Source organism: Zonotrichia leucophrys, chromosome 21, assembly GCF_028769735.1.
Source record: "Zonotrichia leucophrys gambelii isolate GWCS_2022_RI chromosome 21, RI_Zleu_2.0, whole genome shotgun sequence".
Taxonomy (NCBI): Eukaryota; Metazoa; Chordata; class Aves; order Passeriformes; family Passerellidae; genus Zonotrichia; species Zonotrichia leucophrys.
The window spans coordinates 488,001-515,824 of record NC_088190.1 but is presented as its reverse complement, the minus strand read 5'-3'; the positions used below and the strand labels follow the sequence as shown (position 1 = coordinate 515,824).

At 58.2% G+C, this 27,824-nt stretch overlaps 1 protein-coding gene across 3 annotated transcripts in view; it reads left to right on the top strand.

Annotated features, from left to right (window-relative positions):
• The window catches only part of SAMD11 (sterile alpha motif domain containing 11), a 70,857-nt gene extending 43,504 nt beyond the window's left edge, over positions 1 to 27,353 (top strand). For all 3 annotated transcript variants that reach the window (XM_064730394.1, XM_064730396.1, XM_064730395.1), the window contains 9 exons: positions 1,573 to 1,665; positions 7,435 to 7,596; positions 11,550 to 11,697; positions 18,987 to 19,102; positions 19,482 to 19,560; positions 19,940 to 20,622; positions 24,389 to 24,513; positions 25,130 to 25,240; positions 26,604 to 27,353. In XM_064730394.1, coding sequence (XP_064586464.1) covers positions 1,573 to 1,665; positions 7,435 to 7,596; positions 11,550 to 11,697; positions 18,987 to 19,102; positions 19,482 to 19,560; positions 19,940 to 20,622; positions 24,389 to 24,513; positions 25,130 to 25,240; positions 26,604 to 26,840 — 1,754 coding nt within the window. In that variant the 3' untranslated portion in view covers positions 26,841 to 27,353. The remainder of the gene's footprint in view (positions 1 to 1,572; positions 1,666 to 7,434; positions 7,597 to 11,549; positions 11,698 to 18,986; positions 19,103 to 19,481; positions 19,561 to 19,939; positions 20,623 to 24,388; positions 24,514 to 25,129; positions 25,241 to 26,603) is intronic.
• Positions 27,354 to 27,824: the final 471 nt, after the last annotated feature.

Below are 27,824 nucleotides of genomic sequence, written 5' to 3'. Positions count from 1 at the left end.
ATTCTGATTGTGTGGACAGGCTCTGGGTGTGCTCTCTGCTACCGTCGAGCATGAGAAGCTGATATGGCTGTGCAGGAGTTTTTTTGAGGGGTAAACTGAGGCAGGAGGATTGAGACAATTCTGATTTTGTGGACAGGCTCTGGGTGTGCTCCCTGCGAGCTCCAAGCTTGGGGAGCTGACATGGCTGTGCAGGAGTTGTATAAGGGGTAAACTGAGGCAGGAGGAATGAGAAAATCCCAATGGTATGGATGGGCAGCTGGGATGTGGGTGCTGAGAGCTGTCAGAGGTGCTTCTGTCCTTCCCTGGCTCTCCCCAGCCCCTCTGCTCTGCTGTGCCCTTTTGCCTTTGGGTTCTGCACCATCCCAAACCTCTGCACCATCCCCAGTGCCAGTTCTGTCCAGGATTTGGTGTCAGGGTCCTGGCAGGCTGAGTTTGGAGGCAGAAATGCCTCTTTCAAAGCCTTGAGATGCCCCTTGGGCAGAGGCACCTGCTGGGGCTGCTGTGCTCTGCTCCCCAATACATCCCCAATAAATCCCAGCCACGGCAGCACCTGGGCTGCCCAGCTGCATCCCCGGTGCTGGGGAGTGATGCTGAGTGCTGGGGACAGTTCTTGGCTGGAAATGTCCCCTGGAACAGGAGGATGTTGTTGTTGTTGTTATAAATAGGAGCCGGGGGTTTGTAACCTCCCTTAACCCCCACATTGCAGCAGCCTGGCAGTGCTTGGGCGCCCAGGCACATCCAGCCCTTTCTCTCTCCTCGTTTCTCAATTTATTATTATTATTATTATCATTTTCTCTCCTTTAAGATGCTGCATCTTTAACAAGCCCTTGATAGACGAGGGTTTGGTGCTTGCAGTGACAAGCAGGCTCTTCCTTCCTGCCCATATGCACCATCATGCTTTCAGTTTCCCCGGCGTTATTAGGGGAGGATATTGATTCCAAAGCTGCTCGGGGACGCTGTAATTGTGTCTCAGGGATTCGGGGCTGCTCCGAGGGCTGCAGTAATGCACAGGGCTCGAGCGTTTCCGTGCAATCCAGAGGGGGAAGATTGCTGAGGACCTTGAGGTTTTGAAGGAGGAGGAGGAGGGAGGGAGGGGAGAGACTGAGAGGGAGAGACAGAGACAGACACAGATACTGTGCTAGGAAGATTCAGAGATCTGTTGTGCTTTTTTTTTTTTTTTATCCCTTCCCTGTGTTGTTTTTTTCCTCCCCTTCCTCTCCCCCCCCAGTTGCTTTGCATCAGGGCATGAAAGGAGTGGAAACACCGGGGGGACAAAAGGCACCAGAGCAAATGATGAAACTCAGTAAGGAAATCAACTGGATTCAGAATTTATGGCTGGAAAACGTTGCATTGATCAGAGTATGAATAGTCATTATGTGCTTTTGGGCTGCGTGATTAGGAAAGCAGATCAAGGCTCTCAGGATGATGATTTTTCTTACTTTCATTTTTTTCTCTCTCTGCTCGTAATATCAGAGTGTGTGTGAGAGAGAGAGCAGCAAAACAGCAAAGTGTCTCTGGTGTCTCCTGCAAAGTGCAGCCTCTCTGACACTCAGCTCTCTGCTCTCCCTCCAGATGAAATTCTAGGCAAGAGGAGAGTATGTTCCCCCAACAGCAGCAGTGAGTGTCCTCTGGAGAGCAAGAAAGCCCGGAGTGAGTCCCCAAAGGGTAAGTGCTGCTCTGCTCCCCATCCCCTTCCCCTTCCTTCTGCTTTCCCCCCGTGGAACTTAATTGAGATGGAGGAGGGAGGGCTGTGGGGTGGGAGCTGTGTCTGGCACCGGGGCTGCAGGGGGAGGCTCTGCTTCCCTTTATCTGCTGGAGGGAGCCTGGCAGGGCACACAGGGATTGCCTCTTAATTACTGTAATTGCTTCATGATCAAAAAAAAAAAATTAAAAAAAAAATAAATAAAAGCAGGGTGCAGCCTTGCAGGTGGATTTCAGGGGTGTTCCTGCTTTCTTCAGGCAGAAATGTCTCGGTGACATGTTCAATGTGAAAGGTACACACGGGCTTATCGTGCTGGCATCTGCTCCTTTAAAGGGAAAAAGGGAGCCTGGCAGGGAGAATGGGGCTGCTGAGTTTTCTCTTGTGCATTTATGGCACCGTTCCTATAGAGATGGAATCTGCAGAAGGTTTCTCTATTTAGGGTTTGGTTTGTTGTCTTTTTATTTATTTATATTTTTTTTTAATCTCTTGATTTGCCTTCCAGTTCTTTCCTATAAACAGGATTTTTAAACTTTCTTTACGAGTGGCAAAGTGGGCTGGCTAATGGAGCCTGCAGTTAATGAGTTTGTCTCCAGGTTGGGTAAATGAGGTTTTGCAGGCCGTTTACTGAAAGGCTTTGTTGTAAATATCGGGCTAATGAGCTGTCAGTCATACCCTGTGCCCAAACCTGCTCTCCCTGAGCGCCCAGAGCAGCTCTGGGGCTGATCCTGCCCCATGGACCAGCCCAGCTGCATCCCAGGGACCCGTCCAGGGCATGTCCAGGGGCAGCTTTGTCCTGGAGCCTCCTTCAGCCTCGCATTCTGCTTTGTGGAGATCCACTGTGGGACCTGTCCTGCGTCCTGGTGGCACAGAGCGTCCCTGGCTCTGCCCTCCTCGTGCCCACAGGATGCTCTGGGGGCAGAATTCTCTCAGAGGACTATGGAAAATACCAAATCCTCCCTCTGATGTAACCCTCTCCTGCCCATTAACTCTTTCACGGCAGCAGAAATGCCTCAGATCTTGCTGGGAACCCTTTAGACTGCTCCTCCTCATGTTTTCCTCGATTTTTTTCCCATCTGCTCTATTCCTGTTATCTCTGAAATGTTTATGGTGGCTGTGCAGGTGAGTTCCAGGTGATGCTTCCACAGGTTCATGCACAGATTTGTTCCATCAGGCACGAGGCCCTTGGGACACACATTTCATATTTATATTTACATTTGTATTTATAGTTATATTTATATTTAGGTTTATATTTATATTTAGGTTTATATTTAGCTGAGGTTGTGCCCCTGGTAATCCCAGGTTTGTGGTTGAGAGCTGAGTGCAGGGAACAGAACCTGTGGGGCCTGGCTGGGAATGGGCTGAACTTCACCCAAGCCAAGGGATTGCTTTGGATTCATCCTGAAGAAGTGCCTGAGCTGGCACAGGTGGATGTTTTGGGCATGGGATCTCATTCTGTTCCTTTCCTTTGGCCTCCCCACCTTTGTTTTTGTGGGGTGAGGAGCCCTGGCTTTGCAGGAAGCACTCAGGATTGAATCCTGCCCCGTGGCTCCCAGGGCTCCAGGGATTCCCCCAGCCTTTGAACAGAGGGGTTTCCAGGAAACCCTGAATAAAGCAAAGTTTTGTTTTCTGCTCCCACTCTGAGGTGAGGCAGAATGCAAACTGGGAGCTGAGGCTGGCACCCCTTTTCCTGCAGCCTGCGGGTCCTGGGCCTCCTGGAGGTGCTGCTGCTGCTGCTGCACCTCCTGCATCCCTGCGGTGGGGATGGGCTGCAGGCAGCATCTGCCCTCTCCGTGCCAGAGATCCCAGCAGGATCTGCCCCTCTCCATCCCAGAGATCCAGGGCAGGATCTGCCCCTCTCCATCCCAGCAGGATCTGCCCCTCTCCATCCCAGCAGGATCTGCCCCTTTCCATCCCACACTGGCCCTGGGAGCAGCTCTGGCTCAGGCACAGCTGGGCTGGATCTGAAAGAGCCTTTGGAAGGGGAAGCTCTGGAAGAGGAGCCTTTGGAAAGGGAGGCTTTGGAAGGGGAGACTCTGGAACAGGAGGCTCTGGGAGAGCCTTTGGAAGAGAAGCCTTTGGAAGGGGAGCCTTTGGAAGGAAAGCCTTTGGAAGGGAAGGCTGTGCAAGAGGAGCCTTTGGAAGGGAAGGCTCTGGAACAGGAGCTCTGGAGGAGGAGCAGTGAGGCCGTGGCCCTGCTGGCGCTGCCGCGGCCGCTCCTGGCGTGCCGAGGGCAGCAGAGGCAGCCAAGGCAATCCCTGCTGCTCCCTGGCTGAGTGCAAAAACACCTGTGGGGCTGGAAACCCTGCCAGGGGGACACAGCCCCCGTGCCTGCCCTGCTGCCTCCCCAGAGCTCGCTCCAGAGATCAAAGGGGAGCCCTGGCTGGGGAAACGGGGCCCTGCCAAACGGAGCAGAATGTTCTGGAGCCAGGGCTGGGCTGCCAGCGCAGGGGGACACGGTTCCCCAGTGAATGAAAGCTCTCCTGCCCGGCTGCACAGCTCCTTCCCCTGCGCCTCGAGGCTGGAACTCATCTGGAGGATGGGAAAGGGAAAATTGGGAAGAGCGTTCAGTTCCTGCTGGAGCAGCTGGAAAATCCCTCTGGTGGGAGCCTCGGGGAGGTGGGAGAGCAGGATGGAGGGATGGAGGGCTGGGAACAGGATGGATGGAGGCTAGGAGCAGGATGGATGGATGGATGGAGGGCTGGGAAACACACCCAGGGAAGGATCTGGGGCTCTCACCCTGGATGGGGGTGAGCTCACAGGATGCTGCTGCTGCTGCCATCCTCTTCTCTGTGCTGCTGGGGACCAGTTTAACCAAAATAAGATCTCTGCTTAACAGAGGAGCCCACAGCCGGAGCTGGACTGCAGCTGAGCGGTTCAGACCCAGCCTCTGTCCGTCTGTCCCTCTCCTTTGGGGCACATCCACGTGCTGGTGGCTTTGGCAGCTGTTTCCCCAGTTAGGCCAGGGGAAGAAATGAGGTTTTGGCCCTGTTCACAGCATCAGTGCCCCCAAATCCAGGCTGCTGAGCGTGCCAGGAGTGGGCACAGGCAGGAAAACCCCTGAGGCTGCTGAGCCAGCCCTGCTGGGTTTGCTGCAGGTCCTTGGGGTTCCATAAAGGGAACCTTGGCCTGTCAGGGGTGCGTTGATGGACAGGCTGGGTGCTCCTGCCTTGTCTGCATTGCCTGGGCAGGATGAGCCTGGGGAAAGGTCCTGGTGCAGCAGGGAAATGCCCTTGGCTGTGCAGGAGCTGAGTGCCCAGGGGCTGCCCTGCCTGTGGTGGGAGATGGGAGGCTGGGCTGGGCTGTGCTGGGGCTGCAGAGGGCCCAGCAGATGCCTGGCCTGGCTCTCACAGCCTGCCCAGGGCTGGCCAGAGTCCGTTTCACACCTGGCGCCTGCGGGAGCTTTGGCAGATCAGTCTCCAGCATTACCCCTGGTAATGACAAAAGCAGACAGCAAAGCTCCAGCAAAGCTGGAATTACTGCTGGCTGAGTCATGTGAAATCTCCCAAGTTTTAAGCGTGGAAATCCAGCCTTTCCCTGGATTCCTCCTTCCTCTTAGCCTCCCCTCGCAGCCACCCCCGTTGTCCCTCCCCTCCCTGCACCTGAAATCTGCTCTGCGGCTGATCCCGTGGAGTTTATGGTAATTAAGTGTTATTAAATCCCCTCCCCCCTCCCTTTTCTTTGCTCTAATGACACAGCTGTGGGGGGAGAAGGAAAAAAATAAATCAGTGTTTTTCTAAATCAGGTCTGTGGCTTTGCTCCTGAGACCTTTGGGTAAGAGCATCAGGAGGGAGCTGAGGCAGTGAGCTCCTGCATCCCTGGGGCAGGAGGAGGAGGAGGAGGGAATCCTCCCTGCTGGGAAAGAGACCTGGAAGGGAATTCTGCCCTCTGCTCCCTCCCCTGCTGCTGCCAGGGTGTCCTGCAGGTTTGGGATGGGGCTGGGGGAGCAGGGCTGTTCCCAGAGCAGCCCCTGCCCTGCCCTTGGGGTCTGGGTGTGGGGCTGGGGGACCCAGGGCAGGGTGGGAGCCCAGCTCCTGATGCAGCAGGGCCGGGAGCAGCCCAGGGAGGCAGCAGGGTGCAGATGTGGGTCACTGGGGCACGGGCTGGGGCTGCAGGGCAGCCAGAGTGCTGTGTGAGCAGAGCCCTGGCCCTGCTGCAGGGCTGGGCTGAGCTGGAGGCATTTCCCTGCTGCTCTTGGCAGCCAGGGGTGCAGCCCTGGGGCGGGGAAATGTTGTGCAGCTCGGATTATATTATTATTATTATTATTATTATTATTATTATTATTTATTATCATATATTATTATTTTATTATTTTTATTATTGTTATTATTTTCTATTTATATATTATAGTTATAATATATTACTCATTATATTATTGTATTATATTATATCTATTTTATTATTGTTATAATTCATTATTGGGATGATGAAATGATGAGATGATGGTGATATGATGATAATGATGTTGATGATATCATGATGATAATGATGATGATATTATGATGATGATGATATGATGATGATGATATGATGATGATGATGATGATGATGATGTTTCCCTCCCATATTTTGGGGAGGGGGTGGTGGTTTCATTACAGCCTGTGGAAATTTCACCCCCAAAGGCTGAGCCCTGTGGGTTGGGTGTCAGACCAAGGCAGCACCAGCCCCTGGGCTGCCCCATTTCTGAGCCCCTGTGTGTGCTGGGCTGTTCCTGCTGCCCCCACTCCCCTTTCCTGATGGGAGCCCCTCTCTCAGCCCCCAGCAGCATTTCCAGTGCCATGCTGTGGCCGGTGCCACCCCCTGAGCCCTGCACAGGAACTGGGCACACAGGAGGGTGGCCCTGTCAGTGCCAGCCCTGGCACCCCCTCCCTGTGCCTGGGAGTTCCTCTGTGGGTAATGAAAAGGCTTTGCCTGTGGGAGAGATGCGAGATAAAGCAGTGTTGGAGCAGCCAGGGCGGAGAGCAGTAATTACTGAGAGCTGTGCTTACAGTAAACACAAACCCCTGCGGTTTTCCTGCCAGCCTGGGATCCCTCGGGCACTGCATGGGCAGGGAGGGGCTTTGGGAGCCCCCAGGGGGCTGGGGCTCTGAGGGGTCCTGCTGAGGGCTGGCCGGGTGGGTGGCAGCACTGACCCTTGGGTATATGGCAGCACTGTCTGCTGAGTTCTGAATTACCAACAGGCTTCTCAGTTCTTACAAGGAAAGAATTCCCCCAATTCACAGAATTCCCCCAAATTCTCAGAATCCTCAGGTTGGAAGAGACCTTCAAGACCACTGAGTCCAGCTCAGCCCCAACACCTCAACTAAACCTTGGCACCCAGGACTCATTTGGGATGGGTCTGGGAGATGTTCCTGAGCCGTGGAGTTGTTTGGGATGGGTTTGGGAGATGCCCCTGAGTCCTGGACTCATTTAGGATAGGTCTGGGAGATGTTCCTGAGCTCTGGACTCATTTAGGATAGGTCTGGGAGATGTTCCTGAGCTCTGGACTCATTTAGGATAGGTCTGGGAGATGTTCCTGAGTCCTGGTCTCATTCCAGAACATTATCGCCTTTCTGTAAAAACCTTCTTCCCAACCTCCAGCCTGAATTCCCCTCGGTGCAGCCAGCACATCCCCTCTGATACTCCCCATCAATACCAAATGTGAGCGGACACCCAGCTGTCCTGCAGGCAGGCCCCGTGTCCCAGCTGCCCCGTTGCCTGGGGCTGAGCGTGTCCGTGTGTCCGTCTGTCCCCAGAGACGTCGCAGACGCCGGCGCTGGAGGAGGTGGCGCAGATGACCCCCGAGGAGCACTACAGGCGCATGATGTCAGCCCTCAACGAGCACGGCTCCTTCGAGGAGCAGCAGCAGCAGCGCCTCTTCCAGCTGGCCAACAGCATGGCAGTGCCCAGCCACGGGGGTAGGCATGGCCAGCACGGGCACGGGGGCTGCTGACACGGGGGGAGTGGGATGGGGGCGGCCCCGAGCCCTGGGGGTGTTTGGGGTGGAGATGGGAGATGGTCCTGAGCCCTGGACTCCTTTGGGATGGGTCTGGGAGATGGTCCTGAGCCCTGGACTCCTTTGGGATGGGTCTGGGAGATGGTCCTGAGCCCTGGAATCCTTTGGGATGGGTCTGGGAGATGTTTTGGAGGGAGCTGGCTGCATCCAGCACATCCTGGGCTGTGCCTAAAGGGGGCACCAGGAGGTTGCAGGATCACGAGCATCCCTATCCAGGTAAAACATCCCTATCCAGGTAGAGCATCCCTGCACAGGTAGAGCATCCCTGCACAGGTAAAACGTCCCTTCACAGGTAGAGAGCAGGGCTGGCACGTCCTGCCTGCCTCAGGAGCAGCAGCAGCCCCAGCAGAGCATCACTGGAGCTGCAGGAGGATCTCTGCTCCCAGTGTGAATCCCCAGGGCTCCTTGTTAGGTTAATGAAGAGGCTGTCTTCTTTCCACTCTGTTTGATTTGATTGGCTTCTCTGGGGGCAGCAGGGATTGCTGTGGAGGAAGGATTTGCTTATCAGCAAAGGCACAAACACAAACCTGCCCCGGCCCCGTGGGGAGGTGGCAGCAGCTGGGGCTGGGGCTGGGCTGTGCCAGGCACTGCAGAGCCCCTGCAAACGCAGCTCTGGTGGCTGAGGGGCAGAGCTGTGTGCCACAGGGCCGGGATGGCACCTGGGATGCACAGAGGGTGACAAAAGAGTGGCACTGAATATTCAGACTGGAGCCTGGCAGGGCTTGGGCACAGCACAGAGCGAGGGGTGGCACCAGGGCTGGCACAGACACTGGCCCTGGGTGGCTGCTGGCCACAGGGACGTGTCCATCCCTCCGGAGTGTGCTGGGGGACAGCTGGGTCACCCCTGCCCCCAGAATAACGAGAGGAGCTCATTACCTTGAGAGCCTGGCGTGTTTTTGTGGTGATGATTAAATTCCCTCATCAGCATTTGTGGGGGGGTCACGCTGGGGTTTGTGGGGAGAAGGAGCCTGCACAGGCACACTGGCTGGGGGAACATTGACAAGACAAAACTTGGTGTATTTTTGGATTGTCTCCACACCACGGGGCTCTGGTTGGGCTATAAATTATTAGTGCCAGTACAAAGCGCAGTTTATCTGCGGGCTCACACGGAGGCACCAATAACATTAATAATTTAAAAAATGTTAATAATTTAGAAATCTTTTTTTTTTTTTAATTGCTTTCCAGCCCCCCCCCCTCCCCTCCTCCTCCCCCGTTCTCCCAGTGGCATTCATCCCACATTCTGAATTCAGTCTGTCTCCGTGCCTGGAACCTCCATCCGCCAGCGTCCCTCTGTCAATCAATCTGATTTCCCAACTGTCAGAGTGGGATTGTAAATAACAGATCCTCGGGGGGGCCCGGGCAGCAGGCAGGGAGGGGGAGGCAGGGGAGAGGAGGGGGTGTGAGCGGGGGTTGTTGCGGTCACTCAGGATCAATGCAGCTCCTGCAGCTGGCTGCACGCCAGCCCTCTAAATTACAGCCGCCGTGGCAATCAGCACTGACCTGGGCTTTTCAGATAATTAATTTATAAACATTGCAAGGTTGCACGCTCTGCCTGCCTCGGCGAATTCTCGGGGTTTTTTTTTTTCCTGTGATCTGATGGTGTTTGGCTGTTCCTTGCGTGCTCGTGCAGTTCAGAATGGTTTCAGTGCTTGTCCCCTTGGCTGGGGCAGGAATGTGGGCAGGAATTGGAGCACTGCTGTCCTCCTATCCAGGGCAGGAATTGGGCACTGCTGTCCTCCTATCCAGGGCAGGAATTGGGCACTGCTGTCCCCTGTCTGGGGCAGGAATGTGGGCAGGAATTGGGCACTGCTGTCCCCCTATCCCGGGCAGGAATTGGGCACTGCTGTCCCCCTGTCTGGGGCAGGAATGTGGGCAGGAATTGGGCACTGAAATGTGGGCAGGAATTGGGCACTGCTGTCCTCCTATCCAGGGCAGAAATTGGGCACTGCTGTCCCCCTGTCTGGGGCAGGAATGTGGGCAGGAATTGGGCACTGCTGTCCTCCTATCCAGGGCAGAAATTGGGCACTGCTGTCCCCCTGTCCGGGGCAGGAATTGGGCACTGCTGTCCCCCTTGCTGCCAGCACAAACAGCAGCTGTGGGAACGTTCCCAGCCCAGCACGGGGCTCCAGCCCTGAGCATCACCACGGTGTTGGATGCTGTGATTGATGGAGCTCAGGCTGGGCTGGGCACACCTTGGTGCCAGGAGAGCTGGCTGGGATTTGCAGAAAAGAACCCAGTGGGGAAAAGGGAGGCACAGAGATGGGAAGTGTGGCATTCCCAGGGTTTGCAGTGCTCCTGCAGCTTTACAGTGGGAAGAGGAGCATGAGGTGCATGTGCTGCTGGGTGTGAGGGCTTTGAGGGCTGGTGCTGGAGCTGATCCTGCCCAGGGTGTGCTCGGGGAGGTAAATCTGCCCCTGCTGCTCTCCCCAGCTGTGCTGTGGTTTCCTGTGGCAGGCTGATGGTGTCAGGGAGGTTTCCTGTGCACCACGTGAAGGGCAGCAGAGGCTCTGGGTGGGCTGTGAGCTGTGTGCAGGGGGATTTCACACTGATACCGGCACCGAGGGACTCCTGGCACAGGTGTGTCCATGTCACTTGTTGGTCCCTGAGGCCAGGGCAGGGCACATGGGCTGTACCTGCATCACCTGCTCTTCCCTGGGGCTCCTTGGCCTTGTGCATGTGTGATTCTGACCTTGCCTGCTCTGTCCATCCCAGGGCACCGTGCGGGCTGCACTGACCCCTCAAGGGGCTGTGCAGGTGTCACTGCACAGGTGTCACAGGCAGGGTGTCACAAATGACACAGGCAGGGTGACACAGGCAGGGTGTCACAGGTGTCCCAAGCAAGATGTCACAGGCAGGGTGACACAGTAGGGTGACACGGGTGTCACAGGTGTCCCAAGCAGGGTGACACAGGTATTACAGGCAGGGTGACACATGTGACATTCCTGCCATGGTCCCAGCAGTGCAGGCTGAACGAGGGCTGCGTTTCCCCCTCACCTGCAGCTGTCTCCGGGCGCTGCTCGGGCTGGGACGGGGGTCCCCTTCTGTGCCCCATGCTCAGCTGCTCGGGGCGCAGCCGTTCCCTGTTCTGGGCGGGTTCAGCGCTGCGGAGCCCCACGGGGCACAGAGAGCCCCGATGGACACGTTGGGAGCGGGGCAGGTGCCAGCGCGGCTCCGCTCGGGACCGGCCGGGAGAGGGAGCGCGGGCAATGAATGCCTCGCTCTCCTCCCGCTCCCCTCGCCTCCATCCATCCCTCCTTCCATCCTTCCCTCCCTTTTTTCCGCTCCTTCCCTCCCTGCCTCCCTCCCTCCCTCCGGCAGGAAGGCAATTAAGCCGCAAATCCACCCCCCTGCCGTAGTTGCACAATTTCCTCCGCCGCCCAACTCCCAGGGCGGCGGGGGCGGATCGCGCCCGGAGCCGCTCGGCCGCTCGGAGCCGGGGCCGCCGCTCCCCGCCGGGCTCTGCCGCCGCCCCGGCGCCCGAGAGCCGCCCCGAGCCGCGGGCTGGCCCCGGGGAAGGGGGGACAGACCGGGGAAGGGGGAGCAGCGGAGCCGGGAGCGGCCCCGGGGCACAGCGGGTCCGTGTGTCTGTCCGTGTGTCCGTGTGTCTGTCCGCGTGTCCAGCGGTCTCGGGGAGCAGCGGGTCCGTGTGTCCGTGTGTCTGTCCGCGTGTCCAGCGGTCTCGGGGAGCAGCGGGTCCGTGTGTGTGTCCGTGTGTCTGTCCGCGTGTCCAGCGGTCTCGGGGAGCAGCGGGTCCGTGTGTGTGTCCGTGTGTCCGAGCGGGGCTCGGGGCCGGCCAGCAGCAGCTCCAGCAGCAGCTCCAGCATCTCCTGACCGTTCGTTCCCCCGTGTCCCCAGATCTGCTCCGGGCGCGGCAGGAGGTGGCGGCGGCGGCGGCGCGGACCCCGGGCGCGATGGAAGCGCACATCCCCTCGGGCAGCAACTCGTCCAGCCAGCGCAGGAAGCAGGGCCTGCCCCAGCACCGCGACAGCCACTTCCCCGACAGGTACCGGGCACGGCCCCGGGGCGGGGTTTGCCGGGCCGGGAGGGCTGGGATCCATGGGATGGGATGGGATCCATGGGATGGGATCAGTGGGATGGGCAGTTTGGGAGTCACCGTCCCTGGAATGTTCAAAAAGCGTGTGGATGTGGCACTGGGGACGTGGTTTGGTTGTGACTATGGTGGTGTCCATGGTGGTTGGACTTGGCGATTTTAGAGGGTTTTTCCAGCTTTTGGGGCTGTGTAATTCGGAGCTGGGCAGAGCTGATTTCCCTGGCAAGGTGTGCCCGTCTCCTCTGGGGGTTGTGCAGGTGCTGGGTGGGGATGCTCCTGCCCCACTCTGGGGAGTCTCTATGGAAAGGGGGGAGTCTCTCTCTGTGCACATCCACACCGAGGGGAGCGAGTGCCAGGCTGGGATGATCCCAAACCTGTGCTGGAGGTGCCACTCTCACCTGTCTGTGGGCACAGAGCCAGTTGAGGTGTTGAAGTTTGCATTTCGTAGCATCCCCAGATAATGAGAGAGGAGAAACGCTCTGAGGTGGAACAGAGAGAGAAGTTTTCTTTGTTAGGGAAAAGAGCCTCAGCTTGCCTCTCCCACTGCCGGGAGTGCTGGAAAGCTGATATCCCCCACCCCCAGGAAATTCTAGCTCATTTATCTTGCTCTGTGCCACGAGCCATTCCCTCTGCAATCAAGAACTTCAGAGGGAAATTAAATTAAAGCTGTGTGCGTTCCTGACAGGGATGGAGGGGCAGGAGGGGGCTGTGGGGATGCACAGGCTGTGCATGTCATGGGATGAGCAGGGAAAGGCTCTGGCATTTCCACTTCTCTTGGCTTTTGTGCCGGGCTGGGGGCAGAGCAGGCTGCACCATCAGTGCATGGATGTGCTGAGCCCAGAATTCCCCCCATTCAGAGCCTTGGCGATCCTGCCTGGATTTCCTGCTCTCCCAGCAACACCTTTGCGCTGTGGAGGGGCCGGGCAGCCCTGGAAGGCTCTGTCTCTCCCACAGCGTGTGCTTTGGCTAACCCAGGCCATAAATCCCAGCTCCCGAGCAGACCTGGGAGGAATGCAGGCACGGAGGAGCCTCCTGCAGCCGCCTTCCCCAGCGCTGTGTGGGCTGGAGAGGAGCCAGCCCGGCCCCAGGGCTGCCTGAGAAAGCGTCACGGCGGGGTGGGGGCTGCTCTGGGGAGGGGGGCTCGTGGGGAGTCCAAATAAACCCAGAGGTGCCATTAATTAATTAATTATTAATTAGTTTGGGGCTGCTGTGGGGAGGGGTGCTTGTGGGGAGGCCCAGAGGAACCTGGGGGTGCCATTAATTAATTAATTATTCATTAATTGGAGGCTGCTCATGGGGATGTCCAGATAAACCCAGGGGTGCCATTAATTAATTAATTATTAATTAGTTTGGGGCTGCTGTGGGGAGGGGTGCTTGTGGGGAGGCCCAGAGGAACCTGGGGGTGCCATTAATTAATTAATTATTAATTAATTGGAGGCTGCTATGGGGAGGGGTGCTTGTGGGGAGGCCCAGAGGAACCTGGGGTGCCATAATTAAGTAATTATTAATTAGTTCGGGCTGCGTGGGGAGGGGTGCTTGTGGGGAGGCCCAGAGGAACCTGGGGGTGCCATTAATTAATTAATTATTCATTAATTGGAGGCTGCTCATGGGGATGTCCAGATAAACCCAGGGGTGCCATTAATTAATTAATTATTAATTGGAGGCTGCTCAGGGGAGGGGCTGCTTGTGGGGAGGTCCAGATGAACCCAGGGGTGCCATTAATTAATTAATTATTCATTGATTGGAGGCTGCTCACGGGAAGGTGCTGCTGGCAGGAAGGGTGAACTGAGCTTGGGGAGGTCCAGGGGTGCCATTAATTAATTAATTAATTAATGCTTTTTTGCTGGTCAGAAGCAGGCTGGGAGGTTGGCTCTGTGGGGATGAGGCACACAAACACACGGATATGGATTTTCTTGGGCCAAGGTCGTGGTTGTGGCAGAGTGGTTGGTGCCTTCATCTCTTTGCTCCCTGGAGTCAGTGCAACTGAGGCATCCTGCCAAAAGCAGACCCAAGGCACAGTCTGCTGGAGAATTCATTTGGCTTTGTGGTTTTGGTTTCCTGGATCCTTTGGAGATGGATTCAGCTGGGATGCCAGGGCCTGGCGGTCTGCTTGGGAAGATGCTGGAGTTCAGTGTTATAAAAAGACTTGGAAGAGGAGAGGGTGCAACGGAGAGGTGCCACCGTAACCACCCCAGCCTGGAGCTCCTCCATCTGCACGCTGCTGCCTCTCCTGCAGGGCTGGCAGGTGGCTGTACCCTGCAGAGCTGCTGGGATGCTGCTCCTTGGCTGCGCCTCCAGGGTCTGTTGGCAGAGTTCTGCTGGGCTCCTTCAGCCTGGCATTTCCTCCCCGAGGTGCTCGTCCCTGCTTCTGTCTGCGCGGGGAAAAATTCCTCTTGAGGGGAAATCTCTCATGGCCTGCACGGAGAAGGGCTTGGAGAGGAGCTGGGGCAGGGCTGGGTGAGATGTTGGATTCTGTGTGGTCAGTGGGGTTGGAGAGGAGCTGGGGCAGGGCTGGGTTTTTGTGCTGCCCTCTCTGCTCACTGATGTGAAGCTCCTTGGCTGCGTTGGGTGCATTTTTCTGTGCTGGCAGCTGTTGGGAGTTGGTCTTTGTGCCTGCACTGTGAGCTGTGGGCTCTGGGGGTGCCGCCCCTCTCAGGGGAGAGGAGGGCAGAGCCAGGCAGGTGCTGAGGCAGGTGTTGGCACAAGCAGAGTGGCTCTGAGCAGGCAGGGGCAGCACAGCTCATCCTCAGGAGCCGAGGGAGGCAGCAGGAGTGCCAGGAGCACGGAATGTGCCAGGCTGAGGTGCCAGCAGCACCCCCACCACAGGGTCCTGGGAAGCCCAGCCCCTTGGCAGGACTGAGCTGGGCTGGGAGCCCGAGAGAGGCACCCCCTGAAACACCCCCTGCCTCCCTGCAGGGGCTGACAGACACCCTGCACCAGCCAGAGGCTTCCTCTCAGCAGAGATGTGCCCAAAATACCCAGCCTGGCTTTTTGGATTCCCTTCCTCCCATCTGCTGTTGCTACGGTTTGTTCTTCAACGCCTCATTCCTCCTCCCTGCTCTGGGGAGGTTTTCCTTTTCCTGCTGGCTCCTTGGGCTCAGATCCTGTTTTCTGTGGGCACCATCTCCTGCCCTGTCTGGGCACCATCTCCTGCCTTGTCTGGGCACCATCTCCTGCCCTCCCTGGGCACCATCTCCTGCCTTGTCTGGGCACCATCTCCTGCCTTGTCTGGGCACCATCTCCTGCTCTCTGCGGGCACCATCTCCTGCCTTGTCTGGGCATCATCTCCTGCCTTGTCTGGGCACCATCTCCTGCTCTCTGTGGGCACCATCTCCTGCCCTGTCTGGGCACCATCTCTGTCCTGCTCTCACCCACCCCAGCCCTGTGTCCCCTCTCCTCTCTGCAGGCTCTGATGTTCTGATTTCTGCCCTGCCAGGATCCCTCCTCCCTGGTTCCCACCTGGCTGAGGGTGCTGCAGAGCAAAGGCCAAAGATGCTGCCCTGGTTTAAGCAGTTCGGTTTCAGCAGCAGTCTGCATTTTGAGGGGGCAGCACAAAGCAGCCCCTCTCCAGTGCCAGCACATGTTCTTTTCCTGCCTGGAAATCCCAAACAGCATTTCTAGCAAGGCCTTTGATTTTATTTATTCTCCCTTGCTGGCAGTGTCTGGGGATGGCAGAGCAGCCAGGAGCTCTGTGCCTCCTGCCTGTTACCTCGGGTTTAAAGTGTCTCTTCCTATCAAATGCAGAGCAGAAGAAAGCAGAGCTTTCATGCATTCTTTCCCCCCCTCCCTTCCCCTCTTCTTCCATCCGTTCTAAATTTATTTCCATGCCTTGCCGGTTTCAATCTGCATTTCCTGACCCTCTCACATCTCCAGTCACAGCCTGTGCTCCCAGCCTTCCCCCAGAGCCTGGCTCGAGCCAGGGGGGAGCTCTGCTCCAGCCTGGGGAGGATATCATGGGGTTAAAGTGAAAGGCTTGGTTTTAACAGTATAATGTGTAACCCCATAATGACTTTAAATATTGATTATTTGAAGGCCATTAGTGCTTATTGTTAAAGAAAAGTCGATACTTTTTAAGCCTTGCGAACCATTTGTCTCCTGTTAAAGGACATATCAAATTTAGCAGCGTGCAGTGCAAATCCCCTAATACCCAGCTCACAAGCCTCCAGCTGGCATTTCAGGGGGGGAAAGGAAAAGGGGGCAGGGGGAGGAATGTGAGCAGCACAGAATTGCTCTCTTCCAGGGAAGGACAAGGCTTATCAGATGTAATTGCCAGGGGCTAAATTCACCTCCTCAGAGCAGGGCACTGCAGTTCTGACTGAGCCGAGGAGGAAGAGGAGGAAGGAATTTGGGAATTTGATGGGGGATCCGAGGCTGGCAGGTACCTGGGAGGGGATGCAGGGTCAGTGTTGCTGCACACCTGGCTGAAGGCACAGCAGCCTTTGTTGAGGTCTCGGGGGCTTTGTGCTCTGGCCTTGCCAGTTCTTTTCCCAGCTGGCTGGCAAGGCTGGGAGGGTGCCCAGGCTGTGCCAGGGCATGACCTGGTGCTGCTGCCTCCCTCCTGTGCCAGGGATGGGGCAGAGGGGCTGGCAGGGAGCAGGGCAGGCTCCAACAGGTTCTGTGCCCGTGGGTGGCTCTGTGGGCTGGCACAGAGGGTCTGTCCCTGGTGTCACACAGCTGAGGGGCTCGCCAGGGCTCTGCCCGGCCCAGGAAGGCAGGGAAGCTCTGAGGGAATGAACTGCAGAGTCTGGAGCAGATGTGGATTCCTCAGGGATCAAAGTCGTGCCCGTAGCACAACATGAAAGCATCAAAACAACCTGGGGAGAGCGCTGGGCTGCCAGCATGGGAGAACGTCTCCTTTTCCAGCTCCCAGCCCTGATCCCATCCCACCCTCTGCTTCCTGGGCACAGACTGGCACCAGCCAAGGAGCTCCTTTGTTTTTGGGCTCTCCATTGGCAGCCTGGCTGTCCCGCAGCACCCTGCACATCCCCAAGGCAGGCGGGGAAGGAGGGCACGGCCACGCGATGGTTAACAGCGGCTTGATTTCCTAAATTGCTTCTTATAAAACGACCAGCACGTCTGCCAGGCTCGTCTCGCCGTGATTACAGCTAATTACGATCGAGCGGACACCTCGGAGCCCCCGTCACGCCGCTTTAATTGTCCCTCATTCATCGGCGGGCCGGCCCGGGTGGCAGCAGCACTTGGCAGCCCCGCGACCGCGGCCCCGGCTAATTGCGAGGCCTCGGGGATTAGGGCAGGTGATTACACACTTCACGGTGTAATTACATAAGCATCGCTTGGCTGCTGCCCCGGCTCGGAGGCGAAGGTCGAGCGCGGCGTTACCTGAGATTAATTGGAGCTGCCAGCGGCGCGCGGGCGGCATTAACATTGCGGCAGCCGCGATCGATCCGCGCCGCGCCTCCAGACACCGCCGGGGCTCAATTAGGTTAGGGCAGAGCCGGGGAGGGGGGCACGGAGCCGGAGAGGCCACGGGGACGGCGGGCAGGCAGGAGGGGAGGGGGCACCGGGAATAGAGGGGCTGGGGAGGGGGAGCGCAGCCGGGTCGGTGCGGTGCAGTGGATGCACAGAATGGGGCAAAGCGGAGCTGGGAAGGGCTCCCCTCGCCCACTGCGTGCCCAGGAGTCCTTGTCTGGCTGTGTGTGAACTGTCCATGGCCATGAGCTGATCCATTCCTATCAGCTGTCCATGCTCATGAGCCTATCCATTTCCATGAGCTGATCCATTTCCATGAGCTGATCCATGCTCATTTCCACAAGGTGATCCATTTCCAAGAGCTATCAATGCCCATGATCCTGATCCATTCCCATGACCAGATCCATTCCCACAATCTGATCCATTCCCATGACCTGATCCATTTCCATGAGCTGATCCATGCTCATTTCCACAAGGTGATCCATTTCCAAGAGCTATCAATGCCCATGATCCTGATCCATTCCCATGAGCTATCCATTCCCATGACCAGATCCATTCCCACAATCTGATCCATTCCCATGAACTATCCATTCCCACAATCTGATCCATTCCCATGAGCTATCCATGCCCATGATCTGATCCATTCCCATGAACTATCCATTCCCACAATCTGATCCATTCCCATGATCTGATCCATTCCCATGAACTACCCATTCCCACAATCTGATCCATTCCCATGAACTATCCATTCCCACAATCTGATCCATTCCCATGAACCATCCATGCCCACAGTCTGATCCATGGATGGCGAGGATGCTCCCGTTGTTATCCCCCCGCAGCAGCGCCTCTGCACGTGCTGTGTTTGTTGCAGTCACAGGCACCTTCTGCCTCCCTGTGCCTTGGCCTCCAGAGCAGATTTTTGCAGGGAGATACTGTAAAATGAAAATAAACGGCCCGGCACTTGGCTGTGCCTCTGGATGCCCTGCTGAAGGTAATAATGTTGTAAGTGGCCATCAAAAGGAATTAAGAGACGTGCAGCCGGAAAGCAGATTTGCTTGCAGGCTCCCAGGGCAGATTTGACTAATGGAAGAGACCTTGGCTCTTATTCCCTTCCTGCCTTTTTCCCCCTGCCTTCTCTCCTGCTGCAGCAAGTGCTCCCTGCCTCTCTCCAGGATTGTCCCCTTCCCACCACCCAGTGCTGCCTCTCTGAGTCTCCCCAGCCCCTGGCATCTGCTCTGCCCATTCTGCCTGGCTTCACCCACCCTTCTCCAGCAGGGTCCCTTCCCCCTGACCGCACTGCCCTTCCTGCTCACATCCCTCTCCTGTGTGTACTTTCCTCTGCCTCACTTCAGCTTTCCTCTCCACAATTAAAGGTCATCCCTTAGCCCAGCTAGGAAAGGTGTTTTTGCAAGCCAGTGATGCTTTCAGATCTTCCCAAACCCACTCCCCAAGCACAGAATTCCTTCTCAGGTGTGAGGTAATGGAGGCAGAAACCCAAATGTGATGAGGGAGGGGCAGATGGAGCATCCTCAGCCCTCCCTTTTAAGCTGCCAGGGCAAATCCTTTGGACAGCCCGGCTGAAAGGCCACAGGAGCAAAGGTGGGAAGTGTGTGGGTGTCCTGGCTGCTTTGTTCCCCTTTTGGTTCTGCTCTTTTTGCTTTTTTCTCTCCACTTTAGAAGCTCTGCACGAGGGTGAGGAGGCGGAGAGAGCCTCTGGGGCAGGATGCAGCTCATCTGGAGCCAAGATGTTCTTCCCGAGCCCTTGGGAGCCTCCAGGTTTCCAACAGGGCTTTATTTTGTGATTCCCGCAGGGAGATCTCCCACCCTCCGCCTCTGCTGTCGCCCCAGAACGCTCCCCACATCGCCCTGGGGCCCCACTTGAGACCTCCCTTCCTCGGGGTGCCTTCAGCACTGTGCCAGACACCAGGTGAGCGCCCAGGTGACACCAGGGCAGGGCAGAGGGGCGGCCTGGGACAGTCTGCCCTGCAGCCAGACACATTTCTGTGTCTCCCTGTGCCTGCTGGGACAGTCAGTCCTGCAGCCACACACCCCACACACATTTCTGTGTCTCCCCATGGCTGCTGTTCCAATTTCCCTCTGGTTCTGCAGCCAGAGGAGCAGATTCCTTGGCTGCTCTTCCTGGCCCTGTGTTCCTGCCATGGCAGTGAGGGGGATAGCTGGGCTCTGGAACAAAAAGCAGCACTCAGGTGGGACACTCAGGTGTCCTTTTCCTCCTGGGGAGCTGGCTCTGGGGCAGCCAGGGGTCAGTGCTGACAGCAATAACCTGCAGTGTTCTCCCTGCCCAGGTTACGGGTTCCTGCAGCCAGCACAGGCAGAGATGTTTGCACGGCAGCAGGAGATGCTACGGAAGCAAAACCTGGCCAGGTAGGAGTGGGAAGGGCTGGGTTTGTCCTGCTGTGGGCTGAGCTGGGTGGGGATGGCACAGCAGGGTCCCAGTGAGGCCTGTGCTGTGTGCAGGTGCCACCTGGCTCCTGAAGGGCTGGGTGGGACCATGTTCGTCCAACTCCCCACCACAATCCCCTCTCCCCACACAGACTGGAGATGTTGGCCAGGTGTGGAGGTCACACCTGGCTCCAGCAGGGCTGTGTGGAACCATGTTCGTCCAACTCCCCACCACAATCTGCTGTCCCCACACAGACTGGAGATGTCAGCCAGGTGTGGAGGTCACACCTGGCTCCTCCAAGGCTGGCTTGGGACCACATTCCCCCAGCCCCTCACCACAATGCCCTCTCCCCACACGCAGGCTGGAGATGTCGGCCGAGCTGATCCGCCAGAAGGAGCTGGAGAACCTGCACCGGCAGAGGCTGCTGGCCGCCGACCCGCTGAGCCTGCACCCGGGGCTGCCCCCCGACCACCCTGCGCTGCGCAGCGTGCACGACGTGCCCGAGGGCCAGGCGCTGCGGGACGAGCTGTCCCGCCGCAACGCCATGCTGGTGCTGCGCCACAACAACGCGCCGCTGCTGTCGCTGGCGCCGGGCGCCGCCACCACCCCGCCCAAGGAGCAGCCGCGGCGGGCAGGCCGCAAGGGCCCCTCGCAGGCGCGGGCCGAGCCGCAGGGCCCCGGCGAGCCGCGGGAGCCGCGCGCGGGCGCCCAGGACTGTAACGACGACGAGATGAAGGACTCGGAGAGCGACGGCGACGACAAGGCCGAGGCGCTCAAGGGCGAGGGCGGCGCGGCCGCGGAGCCCAAGGAGGGCAAGGACGGCGGCGCGGGCAAGGCCTGCGAGGGCGCCAAGGAGGCGGGCGAGGCGGGCACGGCGCCCGGCACGGTGCCCTGCAGCTCCTCCAGCGCAGAGTCCCCCAGCCACCTGCTGGGGCCCGCCATGGGCAAGGCCGAGGTGAAATACCTGCCTCCAAGCTCGCTGCCCGCCCCACAGCCGCTGCCCTTCGGCTTCCCCTACACCATGAGCCCCTACTTCCATGCAGGTGAGGCTGGGGAGGTGCTGGCGTGGGGCAGGGCTGGAATGAGGGCACTGCCATTGAGGGGCACTGCCAATGGGGGCACCTCACTTTGTGAGGTTCTCTTGTCTCTAAAGGATGAGTTTGTGCATGGAAAGGGGGGTTGGGCATTGGAAGGGCTGCCCAGGGAGGTGGTGGTGTCACCATCCTTGGAAGTGTCCAAGGGCACCTACTTCCATGCAGGTGAGGCTGTGGAGATGGTGGTGTTGAGTAGGGATGGGTTTGATGGAGCTGGAATGGGGGTTCTGCCCCCTGCTCATGGTTGTGGTTGCTTTGTGAGGTTCTCTTGCCTCTAAAGGAAGAGTTTGTGCATGGAAAGGGTGGTCAGGTGTTGGAAGGGCTGCCTAGGGAGGTGGTGGTGGTGTCACCATCCCTGGAGCTGTCCAAGGAAGGATGGACGTGGTGCTTTGAGCTGGGGACAAGGTGGGCATTGGGCAGAGGTTGGATTTGATGGCCTTGGAGGGTTCTCCAGCCTTGTTCCCAGGTGCCCTGTTCCAGGGCAGGGGCTCTTTGTGGTGGCTCTCTGTGTCACAGGCCCTGGGGGAGCTGCGCTGGATGGGACAGACAGACAGACAGGGAGGTCACTGCCAGCCCTGAGAGAGGCTGGGGGTGGCACAAATGGGGTCTCACAGCCAGCCCAGCCCAGAACCCAAACCTGCCCCAGCTGATTACCTGGCAGAGCAATTAGCAGGAGGCAGGGCGCACGGGGAGGGAGAGGGGGGTTGTGCTGTGTGTATTGTGCCATGCTGTGCTGTGCCATGCCATGCTGTGCCATGCCATGCCGTGCTGTGCCATGCTGTGCTGTGCCATGCCGTGCCGTGCTGTGCCATGCCGTGCTGTGCCATGCCGTGCTGTGCCATGCCGTGCCGTGCCATGCTGTGCCATGCTGTGCCATGCTGTGCCATGCTGTGCCATGCTGTGCTGTTCCCCACGCCAGGAGCTGCTGCGAGCAGGCTGCCCATCCCTCATTAGAGCTGCCTCCCAGGCAGCAAGGAGGAAGCGATTTTTCAGCGATTTTTCAGCGATGTTTCAGCGGCAGGCAGGTGGCCAGGATGATGAATATTCCTGCTGCCTCGGGCTGCCCAGCCTTGCTGCAGGAGCCTTTCCTCCCGGCCATTAGAGAGGGCTGGGCTCAGCTCGCGGTGCTGCTGGCCCTGTGGGGAGCTGGGCTGGGGCTGGCTGCCCTCCCCCAGCCGTGTGTGAGATGCTGTAATAGCCCATTTATTATCATCACTTTGGATTTATATCGCCAGCACAGCTCCGGGCTGGGTTTCCCTGCTCTCCTCCCCTGCCTTGTGCAGCCTGTCCAGGGCTGGGGGTCTCTTCCTGAGGGCTCTTTGGCTTCTGGCTGGTTTCACCCAGCGTGGGGCTGCTCTCCCTGAGGCTTTGAGTGAATCCTCCCCCCTGCAAAGCCTTGGAGGACAGGGCGGTGTGGAGGCTGCAGCACCAGGGCTTGAGGTGGGAGCTCAGCAGCTGAAATATTGAGGGTTGTATTGATCCAGCCGTCCTGGGATGGGTGACAAATGTGTTCTGTGGCTCTGGGGCAGCACACAGCACCCAGGGCAGGCAGGCAGGGCTGCAGCCACCTGAACCCCTGTGCCACACAATTCCTGAACCCCTTTTTGCACCCCGCTGAGGAGGATGAGGAGTTGGAGGCAGCTGGAGGAGGAGCTGCTCTGTCCCTGCTCTGTCCCTGCTCCATTCCCAGAGCTGCTTTCTGGGGCTGTGGCTCGATGACCTCATCTCCTCAAGGTTTCAGCCTCCTCCTCCTCCTCCTCCTCCTCCTCCTCCCAGGGCCCTGTGCAGCCCCGTCCTCTGGAAGAGGTGAAGGATGGAGTGTGCAGGAGGCTAAAATCCTTCTATTGATTGCAGTCTGGAGAGCAATTAGCGCAGCCTTGTGCTGCTCCTGACCCCAGCCCTCACTGGGGCACACAGGGGGTGCTCAGGGATGGGGAAGGGGCAGGGCTGATGGAGCCCAGAGGTGGGCTGGTGCCAGGGCGGCCCTGTGTGCCCTGTGGTGCCAGGGTGGCCCTGTCTGGGCTGTGCTGGGGACCCCTGTCCCGGCACGGTGGGTTCCTCCCAGCCCCACAGGCCCGGCCCCAGCTGCTGCAGCGCTCCCCAGTCCATTGCAGCCCCGGAGCATCATTTATCAGGCAGCCAGGCAGAGCAGAGCTCTGGTGCTGCCCTTGGTGGCTGCAGGGAGCTGACAGGTCATTACTGCGATGGGAGGTGCGGCCCTGCAGCCCCTGGCCCCCATTTGTTCTCATTGTCTGGGCTGCCAGAGCAGGGAGGGGACACAGGGACAGGGATCACAGGGATCACAGGGGGCTGTGGCTCTGAGGAGCAGCCCCAGCTGTCCCCTGCCCAGCCTGAGGGTGCAGCTGCAGGGACAGCCCGGGGAGCAGGAAATGGGAAGGAAATGTGTGGGAATGATTGCAGAGGCTGTGCCTGCTCCCTGGGCAGGCCCTGCTGCCCTAAGGCATCTCCCTGGCACCGTAACTTCCCTGCAGATCCTGAGCTTTCCCTGCCTCTCTGTGTGGGGCCCTGTGTGTGGCTCTGCTCCTTTCCCTGCCTGTTCCCTCAGCCCTGGGCTATTCCCCAGGGAATTGGCTGCTCCCTGGCCTGTGCTGCCCTCCATGGCTTTGCTTTATCTGTTTTTCCCTTGTGCTGTCCCACAGCTGTGGGCAGGAGCAGGGGTTGCATCCATCTGATCCACCAGGGAGAAGCCCCCAGCCCACAGGACAGATCATTCTGTCATGACAGGCTCCTGGGAGAAATATTTTTCTCCTGGCAATTGCATTCTCCATGCGCTGAGCAGAGCAGCTCACACCCCTCATAAACTCTCTCCCTGCCTGAGAATCCTGGATGTTCTCATCCCTGTAAATGTCCTTGTGCTCTGCTGGTCCAAACAGCAGCCAGCAGCCAGTTCCAGGGGCTGGCGTTGGCTTTCCCCACCCTAAAGAGGCGTTTGTGGGATTTGGTTTGTTCTGTGGGATTTGGTTTGTTCTGTGTCCTCGCCTTTCCCCCACAGCAGCTCTGAGTTCCTGAGTGTTCCTGTCCCCATTTCCACCCCCTGTGCCTGTCCCTGGCTCCCTTTGGGATTTCTCTGGGTGTTCTGTCAGGCTGCCCCAGCCCCTGGGAGCCACTGTCACACCCTCTGTGTGACACCCTCTGTGTGACAGTGACAGGGCTGGCAGGGACAGCGCAGCCCAGGCTGGGCAGGGTGGGACTGGAGCCCTGGCAAGGAGCAGGAGCTGCTCAGTGATCCCTGGTGGGATTCCAGCCCTGGAAATGGGAATGGGAATGAGCAGGAGCTGCCCAGCGATCCCTGCTGCCATTCCAAAGGAGCAGGAGCTCCCCAGTGATCCTGCTGCCATTCCTGGCACGTTCCAGCAGCAGGGCTGTTCCAGGAGCCCGGGGCAGGCAGAGCTCTGTGCTCTGTGAGCACAAACTCCTGCAGGCTCCGAGCTGCCCTGCCCTCCCCGCTTCCCCCGCAGCTGAGCAGCATTGCACACATGAAATGCATTAGCTGGGATTTTTCCTTCCCTCCCCCAGCCAGGGACCTCCAGGAGGAAGAGGCCTATGAATTGACCCTGCCCAGCGCTTTAATTGACAGGTCATTAAAGATGAATGTGTGGCTGGAGACAGATATTCAGATTGCAGGCTGCTTGTTGTCCGTGTGGGATTTTAATGATTTATGTTCCTTTCTCCTGCCGTCCTTCCCACACCCCAGGCACCATGGGAGGTCTGTTTCTGGATGGGGAGGAGAGCCCGGCGCTGGAGGACATCAGCAAATGGACAGTGGAGGACGTCTGCAGCTTCGTGTCCAACCTGTCTGGCTGCACCGAGTACACTCAGGTACAGCCACAGGAGGAGCATCCTCATTCCCTGGGGGTCTGGTCCCTCCCAGCTGGGCTTGTCCCTCCTGGGAGCTGCATCTCAGAGCCCTGAGGGCTTTCCTGGGTTTTATCCTCATGGATTGCTGAGCCTGCTGCCAGCCGAGCTGTGGGATGGGGCCTGGGAGCTTCCCGGGAATGCTGTGATTGCAGAACCAGGAGAATGCTGGGAAATTCCCGGGAATGCTGTGATTGCAGACCAGGAGAGTCCTGCAGGATTCCCTGGAATGCTGTGATTGCAGAATGACATCTCAGGGAACTCCAGCACAGCTCAGAGTTGCCCTGGCCTGGCTGGGATTCAGCTTTGTCTCTGCCCCCAGGGGATGCTTTTCCCAAGTCCAGGCTTTTTGTGGAGTCTTTTAGGGAAGTTTTGGCTCCTGCAGAGGAGGGGAAGGGAATGGGTGCAGTGAGTTGTGCTGGGTCCAAGAGCAGAAAATCCCCTTGGCTCCAGAGGGATGGGTACAAGGCTGCAAACACCCCTGGGGGATGAATCCAGGCTCTGAGGGTTTTGAGTTCACCTTTTCCAGGGTGCCAGGGCAGCACGGGTGGCTCAGGTGTGTCCCTGGGTGTCCCCTCAGGTATTCCGAGAGCAGGCCATCGATGGGGAGACCCTGCCCCTCCTGACAGAAGAGCACTTACTGAACAACATGGGGCTCAAGCTGGGACCTGCCCTGAAGATCAGGTCACAGGTAGGAAAATCTCCTCTCCCCGAACAGGTGAAGCTGTCCCTGGGGTGTCCAGAAACGTGGTTTATGGAATGTCATTTATTCAGCAATAACTCAGTTGCAATTCTGTTTCAAGAACGCTTTATTTGTCCTTGAAAATGTTCCATAGCCTCACCTGAAAGCTGTCACAGCTGTTTGAGGGAGAAACCACTGACAGAATTCCCTGCCCAGGGGCAGAAATAGCTAGTCCAGGATGAGTGGTGGCAGGGAGTACCAGGGATGCAGTGGGAAGCTCTAAATGGGCTGGTTCCAGTCCCTCAGGGGGCTCAAACCCAGAGCATCCCTGCTGGATCCTTTCCCTGCTGCCCGTGCTGTGCTGTGTGCCCTGGGATTGTCCTGCAGGGCCGTGGCAGTGCCAGCCCTGGCACAGCTCCCCAGCCCACGCTGCTCGTGCTGCCTTGGAACAAACAATGAGAGACTTTAGTGCTTTCCCTGCAGCCCTCCCTGTTTATGAGGGGGCTCGTAAAAAGGGTCTGTGGGCAATTGTTCCCCGTGGGTCAATTCAGGAGGAAATAAAACTCTTATGTTCCTTAAAAAACAAGAGAGCCCTGAACAGCTCGGAGATGGGGCTTGGGGCGGGGGGAATGTGAGATACGAGCTTGAAAAATGCCTTCAATTTCATCAATAGTGTTTAAAGCTGTATAGCCAGGCAGGGCTGGGGGTTGGACGGGGGGAGCAGAGCCCCGATGCTGCTCCCTGAATAATGTCCCACTTGTCTGGGTCCAGCAGCAGCCCCTGGTTTTGGTTAAGCTCAAATGGGAAGCAGCTGTGGAGGTGCTGGGAGGGAGGCAGGAGCTGCTGCAGCAGGGAGAGGTTCAGCAGTTTTGTTTTCCCTCCCTGCCTTGGCCCTTTGACGGGCAATTCCTGCAGTGCTGTGCCCTGGGCAGAGGGAGAGCAGGGCCCTGTGAAGTGTCCATGGGTGAAAGGGCAGGGATGAGCCAGGGCCCCTCAGCTGGGCTGTCCCAGCACACCCAGGGCAGCGCTGGGGCTCCAGCCGTGCCCAGGAACAGGAGCAGGGCTGCAGGACAGAATCCTTGAGGAAAGGAGAGGAGGAAACCAAACCGTGCCTGCTCTGGTTTTCAGGGGCACTGGGAATGGAATTGCGCCATAGAGCATCAGTCCCATCCAGTGCCAGCCCTGCCATGGACAGGGACACTTTGCACTGTCCCAGGGTGCTCCAAGCCGTGTCCAGGCTGCCTTTGGACACACCCAGGGCTGTTTGAACTCTTCTCTCGGGACTGAGCCCAGCGCTGGCGTCCTGCGCACCCCTGGGTGCTCCCCCGCTGCCCTCTCCCACCCTCACGCTGTGTTTTCCCGTTCCCCGCAGGTGGCCAAGCGCCTGGGCCGGGTGCTGTGCATGGCCGGGTTCCCGCTGGCGCTGCCGCTGCAGCCGCCGGGGCTGCGGCCCCCGGAGCGGGAGGCGGCCCCGGGCGAGCTCCGCCCGGCCTCCACCGGCAGCGTGGCCTCGCCCTTCGGCGGCGCCGCCGCGCCCAGCCGGGGCTCCCCGAAGCAGGAGAACGGCAACGCCGCCCTGCTCGGCGACACCACCAAGCCCCCGTCCTAACGGGGCCCAGCGCCCCCGCCGCAGGAACGGTCTCTTCTGGGTGGTTGTTTATTTTGGATGCGTTTGTTTTTTTTTTTTTTTTTTATTTGTTTGGGGAAAATAAAAGAAGAACCACGGAGATTTCTGAACTGTCAAAAAAAAAAAAAAAAAAGATTGAAAGGGAAGGAAGGAAAATGATCCAAAGATGTTGTCGTGGGACGACGCCAAGTGAAGAGAGGGATGCTGGAGGATGGAGGCAGCGTTGCTGTCCCTTCCACGCTGCTCAGTGGAGCTGCAGAGCCCTGCACAGGAGGCACGGACAGGCTGCTCTCTGCCTTCAGGAACTCGGGCTCTGCTGCTCCCCCGGTACCTCGAGCAAACACTCCCATCCACAGGCACCCCAGCCAAGCTCTCCTCCTCCCTGCAACCGGGCTCACTTCCTCATTCAGGTGTTCTATGCATCTCTAGCAACTTTGAAAACAATACCAAAGACAGACAAAAAGGATAAAAAGACAAAAAAACAAAAGGACAAAAGGCAAGTTCCCGTCCATGTTTACTTCGTGCGGATGGTACAGAGCCACCCTGCCCTGGCACAGGGGCCTGGCAGTGCCCAGAGAGAGGGGCCGGTGCCCGTGCCCCAGCCCCGCAGGGGTGGATGGATTTCACTGGGATGGTTGGGTCCAGGAGCAGCAGCTGCTCTGGGGCAGGAGGCTCCTGTGTGTGCAGCCTCGCTCCAGAGGTGGATCAGTGCACATCTGGCCGCGTGCTCCAGAGGTGGATCAGTGCACATCTGGCCGCTCGCTCCAGAGGTGGATCAGTGCACATCTGGCCGCGTGCTCCAGAGGTGGATCAGTGCACATCTGGCCGCGTGCTCCAGAGGTGGATCAGTGCACATCTGGCTGCTGGGGACCACCAGGCCGAGCCCTGGGCCCCCCCAGCCCTGGCTGCAGGGGAGGGGGCCAGGCTGAAGCAATGGGCAGAGTTTTTACTACTGTGAATGAGCTG